Source organism: Nothobranchius furzeri, chromosome 11 (genome assembly GCF_043380555.1).
Source record: "Nothobranchius furzeri strain GRZ-AD chromosome 11, NfurGRZ-RIMD1, whole genome shotgun sequence".
Taxonomy (NCBI): domain Eukaryota; kingdom Metazoa; phylum Chordata; class Actinopteri; order Cyprinodontiformes; family Nothobranchiidae; genus Nothobranchius; species Nothobranchius furzeri.
In genome coordinates, this window is record NC_091751.1 from 68,512,697 (window position 1) to 68,536,419 (window position 23,723).

Here is a 23,723-nt window from a genome sequence, read left to right on the forward strand (position 1 = left end):
AGGGCACTCTATATGCCTGGTGGGTGGGATGATGCAACAGAGTGAAACAAGAGTATGTCACATTCATTGTCCAGTAGCATGCGGAGATCATTTGAAAGACAACGGTAGAACCCGCCCCACAACCGCGAGCCGTCAATGGAGCATGGCCAGACTAAATAATACATTTATTTAGTCTGGCTTGCCAGGCTAGAAAGGGACACCAGCAGAGCCGAATTAACGCAAATGCAAAGTAGGCACGTGCCTAGGGCCTGATTGGCTGGATGGGGCCCAGACAGAAGGAAAAAATTTAAAATAAATAAATTAAAAATAAAATGTACAAATGTCCTATGATAGAATTTGAAGAAAGGACTCCTATCTACAATTTATTTCAATATTTATTAATTAACTAAAAATAGTGACAATGTTTATCTTAACCATAGACCGTTTCATTGGCTACGTCACATTAACGCCAGCCCATGACTGTATTCTACAACTTGGACGCCACCCAATTAAGGACGTCAGAGAAGCGGTCAGAGTCAGAGCGGGACACAACAAAGCTAGCAGGTGTTTTTGAGTAGGCTAACTTTCACGATGCTTTCGGGTGCAGCAAAACATAAAAAGAAAAAAAAATGAAGAGGAACGAAAGAAGAGACAGCGGGGGGCTTTACAGAAGTTTCTGTCGGGCTGCTCGAGCAGCTGTCCAACAGCTGTGAACCTGCTGGAGTCAGCAGAGCCAGAGGCCGGGCCCGAGCAAGACCCGGAGGAGACACGACCCGAAGACGCGGTGGAAGATGCAGCGGAAGACGCTGTAGCGCCAACGCCGTCAACATCAACGCCGTCACAGAAGGACGAACTGGAAGAACAGCAGCCAGCCAGAAGTGAGCCCAATATAGTCTTACAGGAGCCTCTAGAATCAGAAAGGGTGTTAACAAGCTACCCATCTGATCCTGCAAAGTGGTACCAAACTGATGACAGGATGCATGAGTACTAGTTTGCACTAAACCATCCCTCTCAAAATATTGGATATTCCTCTGCATCACAGAGGAAATCTGGAGACATAAACCGAAGCTTAACCAAGGAACCAAGCTGTGACTGAGGCCATGTGATGCTGGAAGGCTGAAGATTATCCCAGAGTGGAGCATGCTAAATGGTTTCCTTGGTAAGTGTTGCTGGTTTTATTGATTTTTTAAAATATTTTTATTAATGTTCAAATAGCATAACAAACAATAAGTTCACGCTCAGAAAATTCACACCGAATTTCTGATTCAGCAGAGGCAATAACAGCCTGAATGAGTATAAAGCAAGATCAAAACTTAAGATAATATTTTCATTTTATTAAAATACTTTCATTTAAAATTATAGATTGTATTAAATTTATACTGTAATAATTTAGGCTGCGTGTTTATAGTTTGTTTTTGCGCCTTTAAAACATGCTTCAGTCCAATCAAATTAATCTATTTCTTCTTGAATGTCTTTCCACCATCATGTGATTAATTTGTCAACATTTATAAATGTTGTAAGCTATCGTATTTTGCAGAAAATCTTTTTAATTAAATGTAGTGATTAAATGTAAACAGAGCAAATAAGAGAAACATATTTGCTCTGTTTACATAGTTTAATGACACCTAGTGGTTATTTACTGGTACTACCGCCTTGACAATGGCACTCCCAATAGATAAGATGAGGATAATTTATTAGCATTTAATACAGCTGTGTAATGACGTATACATTATTAATATCAAAAAACAGTCTCATGGAATGTTTAACATACAACACATGACTTATTTTGGCATACAAACAACCAATCGATTTCAGTTCATTAAATAATATCGATGGAGGGGGGACCCAAAAATGCAGCCTGCCTAGTGTAGTCCATTTATTTAATCCGGCTCTGGACACCAGTGACGAAACGGATTGCTGAGTGATAAATGATGTTAAGTTTATGAAGAAGTTTTGTGGAAGCAGTTCATGATGTCACCGTAATCTAAGATGGAAAGGATTGTCATTTTGACCAAGGTTTGCTTGGCAGAAGGAGTAAAGGTTGACCTGTTGCGGTGTAGAACCCCAATTCTTTACTTGACTTTAGAAAGTAACAAATTAATGTGAATGTCAAATGAACGTGTACTGACAAGTTGTAGCTCTGTACCATCCAGGGAAACAATAGGGTGGCAAGCTGATTACAGTAAGTTACAGTTGAAGATGATGAACTTTAATTGTGTTTAATTGAAGATCAAGGTTGAAGAAGGCATGTTGAAGACAATTAAAGTTGGGATGCGAGGAGGACAAAGCTGCATTCAAAAAAGAACTGCATGAAAATAAAATGTGTCATCTGTTTACAAATATATATTAGATTATGAACAATGTTATTAATATAGATTTTAAAAAGGTTGGGCCCAGTATCGACCCTTGAGGAATGCCCAAAGCTAAAGATAGAGGAGCACATTGGTTACCCTCTGTTCTCTCTGTTTGCGTACGGCCTAAGATATAACTTCTGAACCGAGCTACAAATGAGATGAAACAAACCTTTTCACGACCATCAGGGCTAGAGTTCTGTTTGAGCAGAAACTAGAGTAAGATCTGAATTTCATATATCTGCTAAAATAATCATGTCAGTGTGAAACAGGTGGCTGAACTGAACAGTTGGAGAACAGTTTTGAGATTCAACGTTGTACCTGGCCTCACTGTGTCCATGTTAGTGTATCAAGTTGGTCGGGACTAATCTACACTGAAGTTGTTCTTTATTGATGACGTATTACGCTCATTATGTTTATTTTAACTACAAATCACGTTTATTGAAGACACATCTTTCTGGTTTACCTCAGGTTTTAGTATTTTAATTATTTAGGGTTAGGAGGACAATTGTTCCATAATTGATGTGTGGTGAAACGATCCCTCGAAATTCACGAGTAACCAGAGGTCATTCAAAGGCCTTGAAGAAAAACAACCAACCAACCAACCAACCAACCATAAAAGTCAAAATAAACACTTTGAGAATCATTTTTAAAGGATGAAAAATGTCTGTTTTCAACATATTATTATAAGTTTTTTTTGTAAAGCAGCTTTTCATCTAGACGCTCTTCACACCCACACCGTTGTTCCGGTTATTTAGGTTAGAAGTTTACATTTGACCTGGGTCAAGTGAACAAACACGGGACTGATGTCAAACCACTTTGTGGGGCTCACTTTTACAAATCCAGGACTGTTACTCATTTTATGGAGATCAATAAAACTAAACATCTGACTAAATGTTTATTGTGTGATGCTTATACAGTTATAAGATTGTTCTCCATTGTTGTAGCAAAACTTGCTTCTAATTAACATCTAAAATGTAAACAAGAAAATTAAATCGTTTTCTTGGTAAACAAAACCTGATGTAATTTGGTCATGCTAACAGCAACAGTGCACAATGTATCAGACTGACTAGTACGGCAATATAAGCATGTAGTACTACAATAAACCAGACAGTAATATTCAGTCCTATGTATAAACAATCTGCATGTCATTAACACAAATAACCAATCAGATGGACCCTGGTGCTACTTGTGATGATAGCCTCTGAGATGCTAAAGCAAACAGGAAGTGATCTCACATGACAGAACAGGAAAAAGATGAGAGAGAAAATTGTGGGTTTATTGTACTTGGAGTTGTAATTGCAATATCCTCCTCCAGCCCTAGTCCTCCAGCCTGTTGCTCCTCGAGGTACCGAAAGCGTGTTACAAATCAGCGGACAAAGAGCTTTCTCTGTCGTGGGTCCTAAACTGTGGAACGAACTTCCAGTCACAGTTCGACTGGCATCCACCTTGGCAGATTTGAAGTCTAGACTGAAGACACACTATTTTACCCTTGCTTTTAACAGTTAGCTGTTAGTTTGGCTTTTACTACTCTTATTTTATCGTCCATTGTAAGGTTTCATCGGTTTCATTGGTACTTTTTTTTGTCCGCTTGTCTTTTTTTATTGTCGGCTGTGATTTATGGTACTGTTTTATGTTTTTTTATCTGTATTACTCTGCGACTGTTCAGCACTTTGGTCAGCCGTATGGCTGTGTTTTTAAAGTGCTATATAAATAAAGGTGGTACGGTATGGTATGGTAACAATATTGCAATCAAATGCATACATAATATTGCACAGGCTAAATTAATGGCTTTAATCTGGAACAAATTCAAAATATTCAGAACTAATATTTGTAAATGACTGTGTAAAATACAAATCTTTTAATTCTCTTCGCACAGAGGTACAATGGGTTCTCACCTCTGTTCCTACGCAGTAGCCCATTAGGGCCTGGCCAACCTCTGGCTCTGCTGAAGCAATAGATTAGAATGCAATAAGCTCTTTGAGCCACTAGATGTCACTACATCATTAAACTAGGACAAGTCATTCATCTATGTAGCATCTGTGTTGCATTTGTTTAAGTCATTGTCTTGGATTGGAGCTGGTGTCGACTTCCATCAGTCGCCAGTGAGAAGCTGGGGACACTGGACAGGTCCCCATCACAGGGACACACAGAGACAACCAATCAGTCACACACTCACTCACACCTGGTGAAAGACTAGTCATCATGGGGCGACAGTGGCAGGAGTGAAGCGCTTGCCCCGTAATCGGAAGGTTCCAAGTTCGAGCGCTGCTCAGTCTGTCGTTGTCTCATTAAATACAACTGCATTAGATAAACTGATCCTCTACTTTTTCAGCAGCAGATTCAACAATCTGGCGTTATCTGATTACAAACTTTAACACAAAAACACTGAATAAGATAAGAATTTATTTGTTTCATTTTTAAGAAATCTGAAATACTCCAGGCTCATCTGGAAACGAGAAGACGAGCAGCAAAGTGGTTCCAACTGCACGCTGTTAAGTTACTCTGCGTGGTGGACGTATTGCTGATTAGCCTTGTCCTCTGCATTTCTCTGACTCTGCTTGCTTCTGACCACTTTTTCAAGTTGGAGGAGTTTTGAAAAGAAGACCTCCGACATTTCATCATCAACGTCCATCTGGAACACAGTAAAGACAACCCTGTTAGAACTCATCAAACTACATTTGGAGCGTTTTTAATGCTTTTATGATTATAACTGAATAAATAGTGCTGAAAACAACACAAGAGGAAAATACTTTATAATCATTTCTGTTTCAGGAGAGAAAAACACCAATAGCAACAAAATAAACAACTTATTAAGAAACAATAGGTAACTAAAATCAAACCTGTTTGAGTTGTGTTTGTGTGTAAAAGTTGTGAACAAAATCTGTCGGCCTCGATTTGATGAAATCAAGTTTATGTTTTCAGGATTGATGATCTGAAGGCTAGTCCAAGCACAGCGATGATCAAAATGAGTCGTTACAGAGTAGAAACAGAGCTTTTGATTGTATTTTATTAAATAATCCATCAGTCAACAGATGTGCTACTCCAGCTGTTCCCAACGTATTCTTGATAAAAGCTATTCTCTCGGCTGTCAGATTGCTGTTGTCCCTCATGCATGTGCTTATGCTGGGACGCGACTAAAGACTGAATCTGGTTTCGTTTCTTTATTGAGACCCAATCTCAGAACAATTAGACCTGTATCAAATTTGTACAGTCGTCAGATCTTACCCAGCTGGAACGACAGGATGTTTGTTTTCCGAGTTCCTCATCACAGCGGACATGTTTTAGGTTGTGCTGGAAAGGCAGAAGTCCAGCCACTCACTTCTTTAATAAGAACCGTTAGATGTGGCTAAAACTAAAGTCGATAACAAATTAGATGTCACCTCAAGGTGTTTTAGACTTTAACTAGACCTGAAAGCAGTTATCAACAGGATCCAAGCCAACCGGCGCCAGTCCCCCACCCAGTACCGCTCCTGCCCTCGCCATTCCTCACGCGGCCCCACCCCTCCTGTGCTCATGTGCAATTTTTTTACTCGTCTGCAATGATAGTTGTTAAAGAGCAAGTCACCCCCTACCAATTACTCCACTCCCACTTCATTTTTGAAAAATGCAACAAATGCTGTTGCCTAGCAGACTGAGGGCAGAGCTGCTAACAAATACACACACACACACACACACACACACACACACACACACACACACACCTACACACACACACACACACACACACACACACACACACACACACACACACACACACACACACACAGGCTCACAATGACATTGCAACATTGTTGAGAAGCAACATGTTTTCTTTAAAGAGTGTTCATGCAGGACTGTAATGTAATCGGTGTTAAACATGAATTTGTTTGTTACCCTCAGGAGGTGTCCTGTGTGGCAGCCATTTTGAAGCAGCTAAAGAGGAAGCCCGTCTCCAATGCTGCCTTTATATAGTGAAATGCCTGAGTGGACTGAGGTGATTGGCCGACCTGAATTGGAGGGGGGTCAGAGAGTATATAGGTGGACTGCTGGGTGTGGCAAGAGATCTTTTTCTCTCTGAAAGTGACAGAGACTGGAGGAGAGTTGGATGGGTGGCCATTTTGAATACAACTGGGATTTTCAGATTTTTGTTTGGACCAGAGGAAATTAAATTGGTTTTCCTTGTTTATCAACCAAGTCATCATGCTTCTTTTGTCTTCACTACACTTCACTGTGTAACAGACATCATATTGCACAAGCTAACGTTCTAGGGCACCTCTTAGCCAATAGCAATGTCAGATTTAAATGTAACTGCAGTGCAGAGTTTTTACCTGGCAACGGCGCAACAGACAGTTTTAGGCAGAACATTTAAATTTTAACTAAAATGCACTTAAGTGCAAAACTATTGACGACACATGTCTGCAGCAGGATTAGACACACATTTACAGTGGGGCAAAAAAGTATTTAGTCAGCCACAGATTGTGCAAGTTCTCCCACTTAAAATGAAGACAGAGGTCAGTAATTTTCATCATAGGTACACTTCAACTGTGAGAGACAGAATGTGAAAAAAAATCCATGAATTCACATAGCAGGATTTTTAAAGAATTTATTTGTAAATCAGGGTGGAAAATAAGTATTTGGTCAATAACAAAAATTCAACTCAATACTTTGTAACATAACCTTTGTTGGCAATAACAGAGGTCAAACGATTACTATAGGTCTTTACCGGGTTTGCACACACAGTAGCTGGTATTTTGGCCCATTCCTCCATGCAGATCTTCTCGAGAGCAGTGATGTTTTGGGGCTGTCGCCGAGCAACACGGACTTTCAACTCCCTCCACAGATTTTCTATGGGGTTGAGGTCTGGAGACTGGCTAGGCCACTCCAGGACTTTCAAATGCTTCTTACGGAGCCACTCCTTTGTTGCCCGGGCGGTGTGTTTGGGATCATTGTCGTGTTGGAAGACCCAGCCACGTTTCATCCTCAAAGCTCTCACTGATGGAAGGAGGTTTTGGCTCAAAATGTCACGATACATGGTCCCATTCATTCTGTCCTTAACACGGATCAGTCGTCCTGTCCCCTTAGCAGAAAAACAGCCCCAAAGCATGATGTTCCCACCCCCATGCTTCACAGTAGGTATGGTGTTCTTGGGATGCAACTCAGTAATCTTCTTCCTCCAAACACGACGAGTTGAGTTTATACCAAAAAGTTCTACTTTGGTTTCATCTGACCACATGACATTCTCCCAATCCTCTGCTGTATCATCCATGTGCTCTCTAGCAAACTTCAGACGGGCCTGGACATGCACTGGCTTCAGCAGCGGAACACGTCTGGCACTGCAGGATTTGATTCCCTGCCGTTGTAGTGTGTTACTGATGGTGACCTTTGTTACTGTGGTCCCAGCTCTCTGCAGGTCATTCACCAGGTCCCCCCGTGTGGTTCTGGGATTCTTGCTCACCGTTCTCATGATCATTTTGACCCCACGGGATGAGATCTTGCGTGGAGCCCCAGATCGAGGGAGATTATCAGTGGTCTTGTATGTCTTCCATTTTCTGATAATTGCTCCCACAGTTGATTTTTTCACACCAAGCTGCTTGCCTATTGTAGATTCACTCTTCCCAGTCTGGTGCAGGTCTACAATTCTTTTCCTGGTGTCCTTCGAAAGCTCTTTGGTCTTGGCCATAGTGGAGTTTGGAGTCTGACTGTTTGAGGCTGTGGACAGGTGTCTTTTATACAGATAATGAGTTCAAACAGGTGCCATTAATACAGGTAACGAGTGGAGGACAGAAAAGCTTCTTAAAGAAGACGTTACAGGTTTGTGAGAGCCAGAGATTTTCCTTGTTTGAAGAGACCAAATACTTATTTTCCACCCTGATTTACAAATAAATTCTTTAAAAATCCTGCCATGTGAATTCATGGATTTTTTTTCACATTCTGTCTCTCACAGTTGAAGTGTACCTATGATGTAAATTACTGACCTCTGTCATCATTGTAAGTGGGAGAACTTGCACAATCGGTGGCTGACTAAATACTTTTTTGCCCCACTGTACATAGTTTATCAGAAAAAAATGTTGATTTAGGGGTGATTTGCTCTTTAAATAGCAGTTTTAGATTTAGAAACCCAAACAGTTTTTATTGAAAACTTCAAAAATAAACATACTTATGAATAAATTCCAAAAAAATCTATAACATGTCAGAAAATGACCAGAAATGTTTGGGATGTTATTTCAGGTTTAGTGTGAAAATAAGTTCATTTGGAAAGTAGCAGCTGCTTTGGGGAGAGGAGATTATGTGGTGACATCATATATACGTCGTGCCGATTTCTAGTTTGTAGTCATGCTAATTACGAACTTTTACAAGCTGATAAATCTCAAAGTACGTGAAACACCCATCATTACTTTTTATTTAAATTGCAGTACAACATGTGTGTGATCCAGGGCGTATGGCAAAGCGGTTTAGAAAATAACGTTTTTAGCCCCGTTGACTTGCATTCATGTTTTCGTTCTTCCGGGGACCCATGATGCTGAAGTGACTTAGGGTCCCTATTTCACGTCATCGGTACAGTCTCCTCCCACTCCCCCTCCCTCCCGGGATGGAAATTCCCCACACTTGGCCATGCCACTCCCTGCCTCCTGGCAACGCCCACTTTCATAGCATTTTTCAAATCTTGACTAGGGGTGGAGTTAAGTTTTCTGAAGGTGTGTAGTCCTTCTTTAATGATCTTGCCCAAAATTCAAATATAAATAAAAAATTCTATACAATAGAATTTGTAGAAAATTCTCAGATCACCATAGGTACATGTGGAATGTTATATATGCTTTTTATTTACGCTATGTCTAAAGAAAAGAAGCATTTTTCAACAATACTGAAAAACCGACTTTTAAAAATTCATTAAAAATCTAATATTTCTTATAAAAAAATCTTGGAATAATCCCAGATAAGCTTTATGATGTGTGACACCTGCCTATATTTTTAAAGGATGAAACGTAAAGCTTTTCTCAAAATAAAATAATGTTTGTATATGTGGCTTTCAATCAAATTTACTCCTAATATACAACACAAGGGGGTTCTTAAATAACATTTTATGTGATTCATAAAATCACCTAAAGGTAAACTGAGCCAAATTTCTAAAAGTTTGGCATAATGGGATTTGAGCTACAACTGCTAGCATCAAAAAACACATTTGTAGATAGAAAGAGCAAACTTCTTCATGGAGCTGCGATTTTCGTTACATCATCACATTACTGTGTAATTTACACAACTCGAGCACCTTAGCTCCCCTACATTCAATTATTGATTTTTAGGACATTTTTTAATTGAGAAATTTTAGATGATCATAAACCACACCCACTTTGACCAGTCATTACTATATTGATATCATTGTCTTAAGGTAGTATAAAGAAGACAAAAACAAAGTTTCATGCGGATCTCTTCAGCCATTTATACAGTGTAAATTCTTTCAAACAGAGAAGAAGGGATGATGATATGTATTTTTTCTGTTTGTGGTATTTTAAAAAAAATTATGTATGTTTTCTTTGTTTGAAATAAACTAAAGTAAACTTCCCATTTATAGTGCCCTCTATTGTTGGATCAATCAATTTCCCTCTGGGATTAATAAAGTATTTTTGAATTGAATTTAATTGAATCAAGTTGAAAATCAACATATACACTTAAACTGACCTCGGGCACTATTAGCATGAAGAGCTTTGAAAAATGTCTAAATGTTTTGAAGTAATACTAAAAAAAACTTTTTAATTTAAAAATTAAAAGTTTGAAAGCTCATATTTCCTAAAATAATAAAATAAAAAAAAAAAAAATATATATATATATATATATATATAAATTAAAAAACGTTCTCCTTTTGTCAGGCAAAGTTTGGATTGATTCAGCTTCAGGGGTTTGAGGAGTTAACAAAAACATATTTTACATATTATGCAATTTTCTACAAATTTGCATAACTAAAACTTTTGTCAAAATTTTCATCTGAATTTGACTGACTCAAGCAACATACATAATAAGAGAATTTGTATTTAGACTGAAGAAATGGGGACAAAATAGCCAAATAATTTTATGGGTACAACAGCGCCCCCTATTCTCTAAATTCCCATTTTTTTCTCTCGTTGTAGATGAAACTATGGTTGTCACGGTGTGAAAATTTAACCTCACGGTTATTGTGACCAAAATTATCACGGTTTTCGGTATTATCGCGGTATTTTTATTTAAACGTGTTACATTTTCAAACAACTAAATAAACCCTGTATATCAGGAAAATATTGTCCTCAGTTTGTGTCTAAATTTAGCCTAAAATGTGTTATTTTGTAATTATGTTGTTTATTTGTTTGCGTTTTCCCCCTTTATTCTTTAAAATACCAATATTTGCCCATAACTTCTTATTTATTGTCTGTTTGATGTCATCATTTAACAAACATTAGACCAGATGATACTCAGTACTCAAGTAGCCTTCTAATCAGATACTTTTTTACCCTTACTTGAGTAATAAACCCTATATCAGGAAAATATCGTCCTCGGTTTGTGTCCTTCCAGTGAGCTTTGCAGATGTGGGAAAATGTCATCAGGCAGTAATCGTTGTTAAATTCATAATTATTCTCGGAGAGAGACCAACTCTTATCTGCCCCTGGGAGCCCCGTAATGCATAGCGTCATTTCAACATGGCGGTGTCCGTGACACGGTTTATATGCAGGTAGCGGCGCTGCGGCTGCTTTATATAGCGACTCGTTGCATTCTCCCTCAACCCAAATCCTCGGATCACGCATTTTAGCTAAAGCGCTAACGTTAGTTTGCCTTGCGTTGACTGTAGAGTTGTGGGTGATGGTCACGCAGATGTGTCATGAGATTTGAAGCGTTGCTGCCTTTCACAGACACTTTTTCTGCACGTGCTGCAAACAGGATAGCCGTCTTCTATCAACTGTCCTTCGGCATTCTTCAAATGTCCAAAAGATGCCAGTACTTCCCACTTTGTCTTCTTTGAGGGATAATAAATGTCCTGAGCGCTGCCGTCTCCTCCTTTGGCCATTATTTCAGCTTTAGCTTCAAGAAAGTTTTGGTTGTAAACAACAAAGTGCGCATGTGCCGCCGGCAACTTCAGCAGATGATACGGTGGCTGGTAAGGGTCACCGCGCCTACACCGCAGCCATGGTAAACCCACAGAGATAATATAGTTTATTTAAAAACAAGACGGTTATTATTATTGTCAACTTTTTTACCGGGGTTTACCGCTACACTGGTTACCGTGACAACCCTAGATGACACTATTATGGATATGAACTGTCAATTTCTGGATAGAATATATATTATCATGCGTAAAAGGGCATTACTTTTTAAGCCTGTAAGCCTCCCCCACTTTTAAATCATTTTCAAAATATGGCCTATAGGTGCGGTAATGAACATTTGTGCCAAGTTTTGTGGAAATCCATCAAGACGTTAGGCTGAAAAAAACCTTTTGATCCTTTAGTGCCCCCTAATGGTGAATAAGAACAAAACTGGATACAAATGGCATACAGTTCATACTTTATGAGAATCCAGTCTCATCATTTAAGCTTGAAAAATAGTAGATACCCTCAAATCGGTCATGTGCTAGCTAGCACACTGATTTTGACATTGCATCATTTATGCAATTTTCAACATTTTGCAATGTTCTTCATCGCAATGACTTCTCTTCATTTATAGATCCTACACCCCAAGTTTCAAGTTGATTTGACGAAAAATTACGGATTGATGATGAAAACTAGGTTTTTTTTTTTGCGACCCAGCAAAAAATCTGCTTAGGCAGAAATGGGCATGGCCAATGCTAAAACTATGCTAAATTGTCCAAGGATCAAGTTTTTCAGTGTGCGACTTATGGTTTAGGAGTTACTAGTCAAAAAGCATTGACATTCACAACAGTACCACTTAGATGTTTCTGGGTATGAATTTTTTTTATCTGAGTAGCAGCAGGGATTTTCTATCAGACTACCATGTTAGAGAGAGAGGTCCTACCTCAAGTGGAGGAGTTTAAGTATCTCGGGGTCTTGTTCACGAGTGAGGGTAGGAAGGATCGGGAGATCGACAGGCGGATTGGTTCGGCGTCTGCAGTGATGCGGACGCTGAGCCGATCTGTCGTGGTGAAGAGGGAGCTGAGCCAGAAAGCCAGGCTCTCGATTTACCGGTCGATCTACGTCCCAATCCTCACCCATGGTCATGAGCTTTGGGTAATGACCGAAAGAACGAGATCGCGGATACAAGCGGCCGAAATGAGTTTCCTCCGTAGGGTGGCCGGGCTCAGCCTTAGAGATAGGGTGAGGAGCTCGGACATTCGGGAGGGACTCGGAGTAGAACCGCTGCTCCTCCGGATCGAAAGGAGTCAGTTGAGGTGGTTTGGGCATCTGGTCAGGATGCCTCCTGGACGCCTCCCTGGGGAGGTGTTTTGGGCATGTCCTGCCATCAGGAGGCCCCCGAGTCGACCCAGGACACGTTGGAGAGGTTACATCTCCAATCTGTTCCGGGAACGCCTTGGGGTCCTGCCGGAGGAGCTGGTGGAGAAGGCCAGGGAGAGGACGGTCTGAAGCTCCCTAGCTGGGATGCTGCCCCCGCGACCCGGACCCGGATAAGAGGAGGAAGACGACGACTGCCATGTTAGATTTGTCCTGGCATTTTTTTGATTCTTGCACCCATGGAACACTAGCGGAGAAGAATAGTAATGAAAAATTCATAATAAAACAATAATTATTCAAGTCTTGCCGTCATTAAAAAATAGTTCCAGTCTACGGAATTTCAAAGCACTTCATATCAATATTAATTTACGAAGCTCTGCCGTAAACTATTATCTACACAGAATCCTGTAGTTCCAGGGCTCAGATCCCGCAGGAATATCTAAAAATTCCTACAACACGAGTTGTGCCGTTTGAATGGGTTAGGAGTTCATTTTTGCACAAACTAATGGGACATTTTTAGTATAGACTAGCCGTTAGCTCATCAGTCCTGTCGGTCACGTTGTTTCCCCAAAAGGAGATCATTTAGGAAGTAACTACCGGTTACCTCTCCTCACCACAAAACTAACTCACCTGACGTGTCTCAGTGTAGTTATTCCCAAATCCGGATGTCAAACTGTGATATTTTGCTCTCGGATCCAGCGACTCTGGCTTTTGGGAGAACAAGTGGTGCTGCAAAAAAAGAAAGTTTTCTGCATTTTACTGTAAAAACCACGGAGGGCGCATCGCAGCGAGGATGACATCCTACCAGAGCCTCGGCTCCGTTGTATGGCGTCAGAGTGAATGTGTTGGTGAAAATCCGGATCTGGTCGATCGGGAAACAGACGCCGTTTGAATCGTTGTCAGACGAAAATAAAACCCTAGTGGATGCAGCAGAACTCACCAACCACATGATGGGCATGATGAGAGTCCAGAGGAAGGAAGGGAGGATCCCGTAGGTCAGGTTGGTCATCACCAGACCTGGACAGGTCACAGAGGAGAATAGGCCCTGTCACACACACACACACACACACACACACACACACACACACACACACACACACACACGGTTTACATTGATCACCTTCACCTGAGGAGGCTGCTTCTGTGTGAGAGACCCACCTGGTTATTCTTGTGTCTGTTGAGCGCCAGGCTGAGCAGGTCTGAGGCGTATTTGGAGGAGCTGTAGGGCTCCTTGCCTTTTCTGTGTTGGATGTCCTCGATGCTGAAGGCCGAGCGGCGGGCATTACTCGAGGACGTCCAGATTAACCTGGACGCGTGTCCTGGCTGACACAGCAGGGGTTCCAGCTCCCTGATCTGACACACGGACATCACCGGGATTTGTTATGTGGAGGAACTGTGAGATGCTACAGATGCAGCAGCTTCTGCACAGAACACGGACTTCGAAGCGGAATAAAAAAAAAAAGGTTAAAGTTTCAATCCCGATGGGCTCTAATGTGGTTTTCAGATCCCCAAAAACACTTCAGACGCCACTTCCTCTCAGTCCATAAAACCAGCAACATAAATAAAACAAACAAATAAATAAAATAATTCACTTCAGAACACGTTTAACACACAGAGCTATGTGAAAGTAACACAGCGTCTTTATGGGATTCTTATAATTCAGGGTTTCCCAACAGGAACGCTGGTTGCTAGAATCTTTAGCCTCCTCCCGTAAGATTCATGGTTGTGAAACAATTATTGATGCCTACGTACTACTTTGTGTTACTACTATACTATTATTGACAGTCGCATCTAAATCTGAAGTTAAAGGGACTTTTCGGACTTTTGAATTTTTATGCTCGCGATTGCCCCCTCAGGCCAAAAGCGAAACGGCAGCTTCAATAGAAGGCTCGTGCACGAGGCGCGCATGCTGTACGTGCACACTCCTTAACGAAAATAACAGCTGAGACAGTCCTGTGTGTGTGTGTGTGTGTGTGTGTGTGTGTGTGTGTGTGTGTGTGTGTGGCCCGGAGGACAGAGGACAGGAGAATGCACAGCTAATTAATTAAATAATGTGGTTCTGTACCTTTCTCTTCAGCACAGCCGACAAAGGTTTATGATGGGTCAGTCCTCCTGCATGCTCAGATCATTCCCTTCCCTTGCTTGAAAAATTGTTCCAAAATGAAAGTTGAACCCACATCTTTTTTATCTGTGAATTCAATGCCGTTCGGCGAGTCTCAAATAAAAATTTGGGCATCTTATTGTAAAAAATATACCATTAATGTAAAAAAGAAACTCTAAATAAACTATGTTCACATCCAGAATCAAACCCAGGTCTTCTGCACGAGAGTCCGACGTCTTATGGGCTCGACACACGGGAGGCGACATCGCCTCTCCTCCATTCATTTTCAATGAGACGTGCGCGACAAAGCGATAATCGCGGGTCTCCCTCCTACCAAGCGAAACGCAAAAAACGTGCGTGTGAAATTTTGCGCTCGTGTCGTGCACAGGCGACCCAGCGACGCGATCCCAGAAAGTTGAAATATTTTCAACTTTTCATCGCTGTCGCTCGGGCGAGGACCAATCAACGGAGGTTTAATTCACTGACCAATGAGCGGACAGGATGCTCCGTACATCTCCGAGCAAACATGGAGGAGAAGTTGATTATTATTATGTTTTATAGTAAAATCTGAAGTAAGAATTCACATAACTCTAGCAGCACCTTGTGAAACATCATATCTACCGCTTTATTAACTCTGAAACGCTTAAATAACCTTAATTCCCTCCAACCTGACACAGCCAAACAAAACAACGGAAGTTTCAAATTTGCCATGGAACAGAACGCGCAGACGGCTTTGCCGCTGGCCGCTGCCGTGGGTCGCCTCCCGTGTGTCGAGCCCATTACTAGGTGAGCTAAAGCACCAGTGACATCTTCTGTATCTGTAACATTTATATCCTTGATGACAGCTGGAACAACGTTCAAAGAACGGTTCGGAGTGAAAATGGCTATTTTGTTGCTAATTTGCAGGAAATATCTAGAAGAAAGTTCTACAGAAAGTAGCTAAGGGTCCTCAGAAATGTAGCTAGCTTTGTCACTAGGCGTTAGGAACAGCGACAAAGTGGCACTGCCTCTCTCTCTGCTGCTAAAGCTACGGATAGCAAATGCTACGGGCGATGCCTGAGCGTGAACGCGCATGAAGCAGCCTGCTCGACCCGAGCATCTCTCTTTTTCTGTGATTTTACAGAAAAACAGGCAATCACAGTAAAAATGCCAGGGCTCATTCTACAGGACCAGGGCATTGCAGGAGGATGTATGAAGAAGACATTTATTATTTCTATACATGTTTTGGCTGTCACACTTCCATAATGCCCCTTTAAAAAGAGAAGAAGTTTTAGTCGTGTGTGTGTGTGTGTGTGTGTACTATGTTAGCAGGTGTCTGTTAGTTTTATTCTGTTTGTTCCACTCATTTGCACACTTAGCTTCATTTATTATTATGGAACCACCTGGGTGTAAATGAGACTGTTAAAGAATTGAATGAACCAATATTAAATCAAGGCTTGTTACTTTAGAGGCAGTTTGTTCTAATTCCCTCCAAGACCGGATAAACCCGACCACGCCAGAGTGTTTTATCTGGTCCCAACAGCGTTGGATAGTTGGTTAGTTTGCTTTAACTGGATCCTAGAAGATTTTAGTCTTCATTTATTTGCACGACGAAAGCCAGATCGTGTACAGCCTTTAGGTCTGAGGGAATGTTTCGTCTGTGAGGTCATCAGCAGTTTACCAGTAGAAAATGACCAAACAGGTTGGTGGCAAAAACTTCCTGAAGTCCGTCTGAGTTTGGACGGTCCTGCTGGGTTAGGAGGCCTTCTGCTGTGGCAAACATGTTTATGATGTTCCTGCAGGTGAGAAGGGTGAGTAAAGATAAAATCAGCCAGAAATGATCCAAGACAAAGTAGATCATCGGTTATTTAAAGATGTCCACCTGGAGAAAAAACCTGTGAAAAAGGCTCTGATGTCCACAGCTGGATTTGGCATAATTCCTGCGTTCAGATACAGAAAGTCTAGCCTGTTGTACCTGTAGAAACACAAATGAGTAGAAGTTCAGAATCGGTTGATGAAAACAGACAAAGGGGGGAAAATCAGACCTTGCTTTGATCTCCTGAGCAGCACTGAGCACAGACAGCACAGAGCCCACATCAAGGTGCAACAGGTCTACACGTGCACCGCTGTGGGAGGTCAGGAGGGCGGCACGGGCGGCTTCGGCCCGCTGAGTGTTTCTGCAGGCCAGACACAATCTGAGCTGACGGTCCTCAGTGAGCAGCCTCTCACACAGCGCCAGGCCGATGCCGCTGCAGACAGAGGCGAGAATCAGCTTTACACAACAGCGGTGAGAGAATCCCCGCCGGGTTGGAGATCAACATCGGTCTAGGTGTGACAGTAGTGGTTCACGTGCAACATTGTTTTGTGGGTAAACCCAAAACAAAGGTGTGATACTTTAAACAGGCAAGAATAAATGAATGAAAACCATTCAAATTTACCTTCAAGTAGATCCCAGCTGACATTTAATGACTAGTCTCACAAAAGCTGTTATTAAAGGTTCAGATCGTAACCCTCTAGAGCAGGGGTGTCAAACTCAAACTCACACGGGGCCGAAATGAAACTCTGGGACGGAGTCGAGGGCCAAACTTAATATTTTTTGAAAAAGTGACGGCAAATTTGCACATTTTCTTTATCAACATTTATGCAATTTTGAACCTTTAAATTTGGAAACAAACTTATTTCTGCATTAACACTGAATGTGGAATAACCAAATTACACACGAGCAAGTCTGTTTTAAATAAAATGCATCAGTGGTATTCGTTACTTGTGATATAATCAGCATTTTTTAAATATTTTAAATCTTTTCTCACGGGCCAACAACAAAATAAAAATATCATTTTATCTTAAATGAAAATGCAACATCTCACCTGTTAACTTTCGTGTTTTGGAGCAGAAAAAGAGCATAAAACCAACATATTTAAAGCTCAGTTTGCTCCACTGGTTTACTGTGATGCTCACCTGTTCCAGCCAGATACCTGCATCATGGGGTTGATCTGAGCTGAGGAGGAGACTCCTGTTGTTTTGTTCATCTTCATCATAATAACGACAACATTAGATGACAACAGGTGCTCACATAGGTTTGTGCTGCTGAACATGTCTGAGCAGCTTGACCACGTTGTGTGTCGGAGAGGAAAAATAAAAACTACAGCAGCCACAGAGTCGTGCTGGTTTGAGCGTGTCGCTGTTCGCTGGAGTTATATCAGCTCTGTCTGGACGTTAGTTAGAAAACTTTCTCTTTCAGTCGTGAACACATTACTGAGCGGCTAGAATCTCCGTTTCTGGGCTTCAACGTCAGAAAACAGCTGAGTGAACTCGGCGCTGAGTGAGAGGAGTGTAGTTTGTCAGAGACAGCGGAGCTGCAGACACCGGCAGCAGGCGCTGGAAAAAACACAAAGGAGGGGGCGCGTCGGCTCCGCGCTGACGCCGCAAAGCATCATGGGAGTTGAAGTCTTTGCCGTAAAATCGGCCAGCGGGCCAGTTTTAATATATTTTTGATATTTATCTCGCGGGCCACATAAAAATGCTCCGCGGGCCTTGTGTCTGACACATGTGCTCTGAGGCACGGCGTTGCCTTCAGGCAACAAATCATATATCTGTTTAAAGGGACTTTACGGAGTTTAGAATTTTTATGCTCGCGATTGCCCCCTCAGGCCAAAAGCTTAACAGCAGCTTCAATAGTAGGCTCGTGCATGAGGCGCGCATGCTGTACGTGCACACTCCTTAACGAAAATAACAGCTGAGACAGTCCCTTGTGTGTGTGTGTGTGTGTGTGTGTGTGTGTGTGTGTGTGTGTGTGTGTGTGTGTGTGTGTGTGTGTGTGTGTGTGTGTGTGTGTGTGTGTGTGTGTGTGTGTGTGTGTGTGTGTGTGTGTGTGTGTGTGTGTGTGTGTGTGTGTGTGTGTGTGTGTGTGTGTGTGTGTGTGTGTGTGTGTGTCCTGGAGGACAGAGGACAGGAGAACGCACAGCTAATTAATTAAATAATGTGGTTCTGTACCTTTCTCTTCAGCACAGCCGATAAAGGTTTATGATGGGTCAGTCCTCCTGCATGCTCAGATCATTCCCTTCCCTTGCTTGAAAAATTGTTCCAAAATGAAAGTTGAACCCACATCTTTTTTATCTGTGAATTCAATGCCGTTCGGCGAGTCTCAAATAAAAATTTGGGCATCTTACTGTAAAAAAATATACCATTAATGTAAAAAATAAACTCTAAATAAACTATGTTCACATCCAGAATCGAATCCAGGTCTTCTGCATGAGAGTCCGATGTCTTACTAGGTGAGCTAAAGCACCAGTGACATCTTTTGTATCTGTAACATTTATATCCTTGATGACAGCTGAAACAACGTTCAAAGAACGGTTCGGAGTGAAAATGGCTATTTTGTTGCTAATTTGCAGGAAATATCTAGAAGAAAGTTCTACAGAAAGTAGCTAAGGGTCCTCAGAAATGTAGCTAGCTTTGTCACTAGGCGTTAGGAACAGCGACAAAGTGGCACTGCCTCTCTCTCTGCTGCTAAAGCTACGGATAGCAAATGCTACGGGCGATGCCTGAGCGTGAACGCGCATGAAGCAGCCTGCTCGACCCGAGCATCTCTCTTTTTCTGTGATTTTACAGAAAAACAGGCAATCACAGTAAAAATGCCAGGCCTCATTCTACAGGACCAGGGCATTGCAGGAGAATGTATGAAGAAGACATTTATTAGTTCTACACATGTTTTGGCTCTCAAACTTCCATAATGCACCTTTAAAGTTAAAGTCCCATTAGTTGTCACACACACTAATATGTGTGTGAAATTTGTTCTCCACATTGACCCATCCCCTGGGGGAGTGGTGAGCTGCAGACACAGCCACTCTGGAACAATTTGGTGGTTTGACTCCCCAATCCCACCTATTACAGCTGAGTGTCAAGCAGGGAGGCATTGGGTCCCATTTTTTAAAAGACGTTGGTATGACCCGACCAGGATCTGCACCTCACATTGCCCCTTCATTTTTTATTTGGTGTGAGACAGATGAAAGTATCACCAGAAATGTCCCTGTCCAATAAATAAAGGGTGGAAGTGCATGAGACATTTTGTCTGGGCATGGAGAAGTCCTTTCTTGAAGCAGACCTGCAGGTGGATCACTGACTTCCTGACGGACAGGAAGCAGCCAGTGAGACCGGAGAAAAATGTCTCGGGCCTGCAGATCATCAGCGCCAGTTCTCTTCAGGGGTGTGTTCGCTCCTCTATGTACACCAAAGGCTGCACCTCCAACAGCAAGTCTGTCAATTATCTGGGGATTTTTTTTAACTATTCCCTCCTGGTTTTCTATAAATAGAACAGAACCCTTGTACTGCAGATTATATGTTTGTTTTAAATTTATTAATAAAAACTCTTTATTTATTACAGGCCAGAATGCCTATTCTGCACATCTGCATCAGTGCTGGTGGAACGGTGGCCCTGGAGGATGAGCCTGATGAAGATGCAGATGATGAGAGGCTGGTTTGGAGGCGGTCAGCGCTCCATCCCACCAGCTGGAGCTCAGAGCCTGCAGCTCTGAACACAGATAACGAAATGTCAACAATAAGGTTTTTTCTTCAAGGTCCAATCTTCAGGATTCTCAATGCCTCCATATAAGGAACACTCGCAGCCCGGATTAGTTGCTAAATCAAAGAATGATTTCCTAAATCAGATATGAACTTCTACAACTTATAAGCTAGATAATCATTAAATAAATGTTTGTTTATTGCTACTTATAATGTAGAACGTGTTTAATAGGGCCAGCCCAGTAATGATCTTGGACCAAAATAAAGAGGGCAGAAAGTCAAAAAAGGGGGCAAAAGGAGATGTTTTTCTAGACGCCAAGAAAAATTAAATGCCAAATCCCCCCACCCCCCACCAAAACACACACACACACACACACACACACACACACACACACACACACACACACACACACACACACACACACACACACACACACACACACACACACACACACGCACACGCACACCTGCAAAGTGTGTCACTGAGAGTTTAAAATGAAAATTATTATTGTGCAAATATTGGTGAATTCACCTTTAATTCTAGTTATTAAATTGCAGCAGTTACTGGATTGGTATGGAACTAGGATTGGGACAATATTCAGCGTAACTTGTACCAAGTTTTGTAACTTCGAACATGTTTCATCACATGTAACTTTGGATTCGTAACTGCATTCGGCTGCATGGTGGTGCAGTGGTTAGCACTGTTGCCTCGCAGCACGAAGGTCGCAGTTTCGAAACTCGGCTGCGGCCTTTCTGCGTGGAGTTGCGTGTTCTCCCCATGCATGCGTGGGTTTCCTCCGGGTACTCCGGTTTCCCCCACAGATCACAACATGCCCTATAGGTTATAAATTGTAAGTCGCTTTGGATAAAAGCGTCTGCTAAATGAATAAACATAAACATAAACTTGTAACTTTAGTTTTCTAACTTGTAATTCTCAATTACAAGTTCCTCCCACTGACGCTAGAATCGAGACAAAAAGATTCGTAACACTGTAGGATTTGAGGTTTGTACCTGTAGAATGAAATGTGTGTTTTGAGAGTTTTGATTTCAAACTTGTACCTTGATTTTTTCAATTTGGACGTCTGCTAGTTACAAAACGAAAGTTTCATGTTTCTGAATGAATGTTTGATGTTACAAAATGAGTAGTAAATGTACAAAATAAAAGTTTGATTTTACAAAATTAAAAATACACGTACAAAATACAATGTTCCTGTTACAAAACAAGAAATACAAGTACGAATTGAGAATTACAAGTTAGAAAACTAAAGTTACAAGTTACGAATCCAAAGTTACATGTGATGAAACATGTTCCAAGTTACAAAACTTGGTACAAGTTACGCTGAATATTGTCCCAATCCTAGTTCCATACCAGTTCCATCCATCCATTTTCAGCCGCTTATCCGGAGTCGGGGTGGCAGTAGCCTAAGCCGGGACGCCCAGACTTCTCTCACCCCAGCTACTTGGGCCAGCTCTTCGGGGGAATCCCAAGGCGTTCCTTGGCCAGCCGAGAGACGTAGTCCCTCCAGCGTGTCCTGGGTCTCCCCTTGGGTCTCCTCCCAGTTGGACGTGGCCAGAAAACCTCACCAGGGAGGCGTCCAGGAGGCATGCTGACCAGATGCCCAAGACACCTCAAATGGCTCCTCCTGACGTGGAGGAGCAATGGGTCTACTACGAGCCCCTCCCAGATGACAGAGCGTCTCACCCTATCTCTAAGGGAGAGCCCAGCCACCCTGTGGAGATATCTCATTTCAGCCACTAGTATCCACGATCTCGTTGCTTCTGTCATTACCCAAAGCTCGTAACCATTGATGAGGGTAGGAACGTAGATCGACCGGTAAATCAAGAGCTTCGCCTTCTGACTCAGCTCTCTCTTCACCACGACAGAAAGGACCAATTTTATGATGGATCTATTTCTAGGACATCCAACTTTCCAAGTTGGGGTGAACTATATTTCAGCCAAAAAAAATAAAAAGTCATGCAGTTTAAAAAAAAACTTCCTTTGGGATTTTAATATTCCTTCAGGATCTGATGTGTTTCCAGATATCCTGCAGCACTTGTCCTAACGTGAGGATCTTCCATGTAGATGATTGCAATAATTCATTAATAACGGGAATCACTGGCTCAGGACCAAAAATGAGCGGTCTCAATCGCAAATAAATCTGATCAGATACACCCATTAGATGTACAACATGCTGCATAGTTCTGGAAACTAGTGATGTGTCGGTCGCGAACGAACCGGCTCTAAGAGGCGGCTCTTTGAAGTGAACAACGGGAGCCGGCTCGTCATTGGGAGCCGTCCCCTCCCCTCCCCCCTCCCCTCTTGCTTTGGTGAAAGCTACAGGCGATTGGTCAACACAGAGAAGTAGGGGCGGGGAAGAGGGAGGATCATACTCAGACACACAGCAGAGCACATGCGGGCGGAGGGAGACGAGAGGGAATGAGGAGGAGGAAAAAGGCGAGAGAGAGGAGAGTGCAACGAAGACGGTGAGAAAATGAGCGCCAGCAGTCGGAAAGTGGAGATTTCTTAAAGTGTTCAGTTATTAAATCCATAGAAATGATAAATATTTTATATATTGCATTTTTTTTACATTAGTAAATCATTTTACATATAGTTTAGCATTATTTTGGTTATAAATGTACTCTACGCAACAGAAAATCTGAGGAGCCACTTGGGAGCCGAAAGAGCCGGCTCTCTAAAAAGAGCCAGAATTCCCATCACTACTGGAAACCCAAGTTTCCTTTTTATTAGTTGGTTTTAGTGGCTGAAGGTTACAATAATAGTTTACTGCCTTTTTTCTTAAGTGTTTGTGCTGCTGTGGCAAGTGGATTCCCCACTGTAGGATCAGTGAAGATCATTTAATGCCATCCTATCCACCACTACCCTCCTGCAGTTGTGACCAAAACTATGTTGGTTAAACTAAATGTTCACTCAGAGCCGCTCTTCTTTCCCATTCCACCTCCCTTTTCATCACTACGCCTCTTGAGCCTTAATAACTTCCGTTTTCTGCCCTGTCGTCAACAGCAGAACCCGAGAATAAAAACAACTTTTATCGGACTCACCTGTTTGCGCCGGTCACTAGAACCACCTTCTCCATGTCTGACCGGAGGTTACGGAGGCACAAATCAGGCGGTTGAGCAGCTCGAGCTGCTGTTTGCTCGCTGCGGGCGGCCCATCGTTCGATCCTCCCTCCGGAGGACACACAGCCTGTAGTTTCGACTAGTGCGTGGTGTGATTGGATGTCAACAAATATCGGACCAATCAACTTTCCTCTACGGCAGGCAGAGAGGCCAAAAATATTCAGAAAGCGCTTCCGCTTCCGGTCACCTTCCGTTCCGCAACAAGTAATAAAATAAAATAAAATAAAATAAAATAAAATAAAATAA

General features: G+C 42.0%; 1 protein-coding gene across 1 annotated transcript; it reads right to left on the minus strand.

Moving 5' to 3' along the window:
- Positions 1-4,716: 4,716 nt before the first annotated feature.
- LOC107384420 (3-keto-steroid reductase/17-beta-hydroxysteroid dehydrogenase 7) lies at positions 4,717-23,578 on the minus strand. The gene is made up of 9 exons (XM_015957697.3): positions 23,400-23,578; positions 16,865-17,068; positions 16,702-16,794; positions 16,501-16,615; positions 13,898-14,092; positions 13,680-13,784; positions 13,545-13,601; positions 13,370-13,468; positions 4,717-4,965 (listed from the first exon to the last, which is right to left on the minus strand). Exons 1-9 carry the CDS (start codon positions 23,432-23,434, stop codon positions 4,831-4,833), a joined length of 1,038 nt encoding a protein of 345 aa, XP_015813183.1. The 5' UTR covers positions 23,435-23,578; the 3' UTR covers positions 4,717-4,830.
- Positions 23,579-23,723: the final 145 nt, after the last annotated feature.

Bases quoted from the DNA above. Each gene is read 5' to 3' on its own strand.
- LOC107384420 (XM_015957697.3), bottom strand. From the start codon at position 23,434: ATGGAGAAGGTGGTTCTAGTGACCGGCGCAAACAG. The intron at 13,785-13,897 runs GTGGGTCTCTCA...TGTGTGTGACAG, and splicing joins ACAGACACAAGAATAACCAG to GGCCTATTCTCCTCTGTGAC. The intron at 13,469-13,544 runs GTAGGATGTCAT...CTTTTTTTGCAG, and splicing joins ACAACGGAGCCGAGGCTCTG to CACCACTTGTTCTCCCAAAA.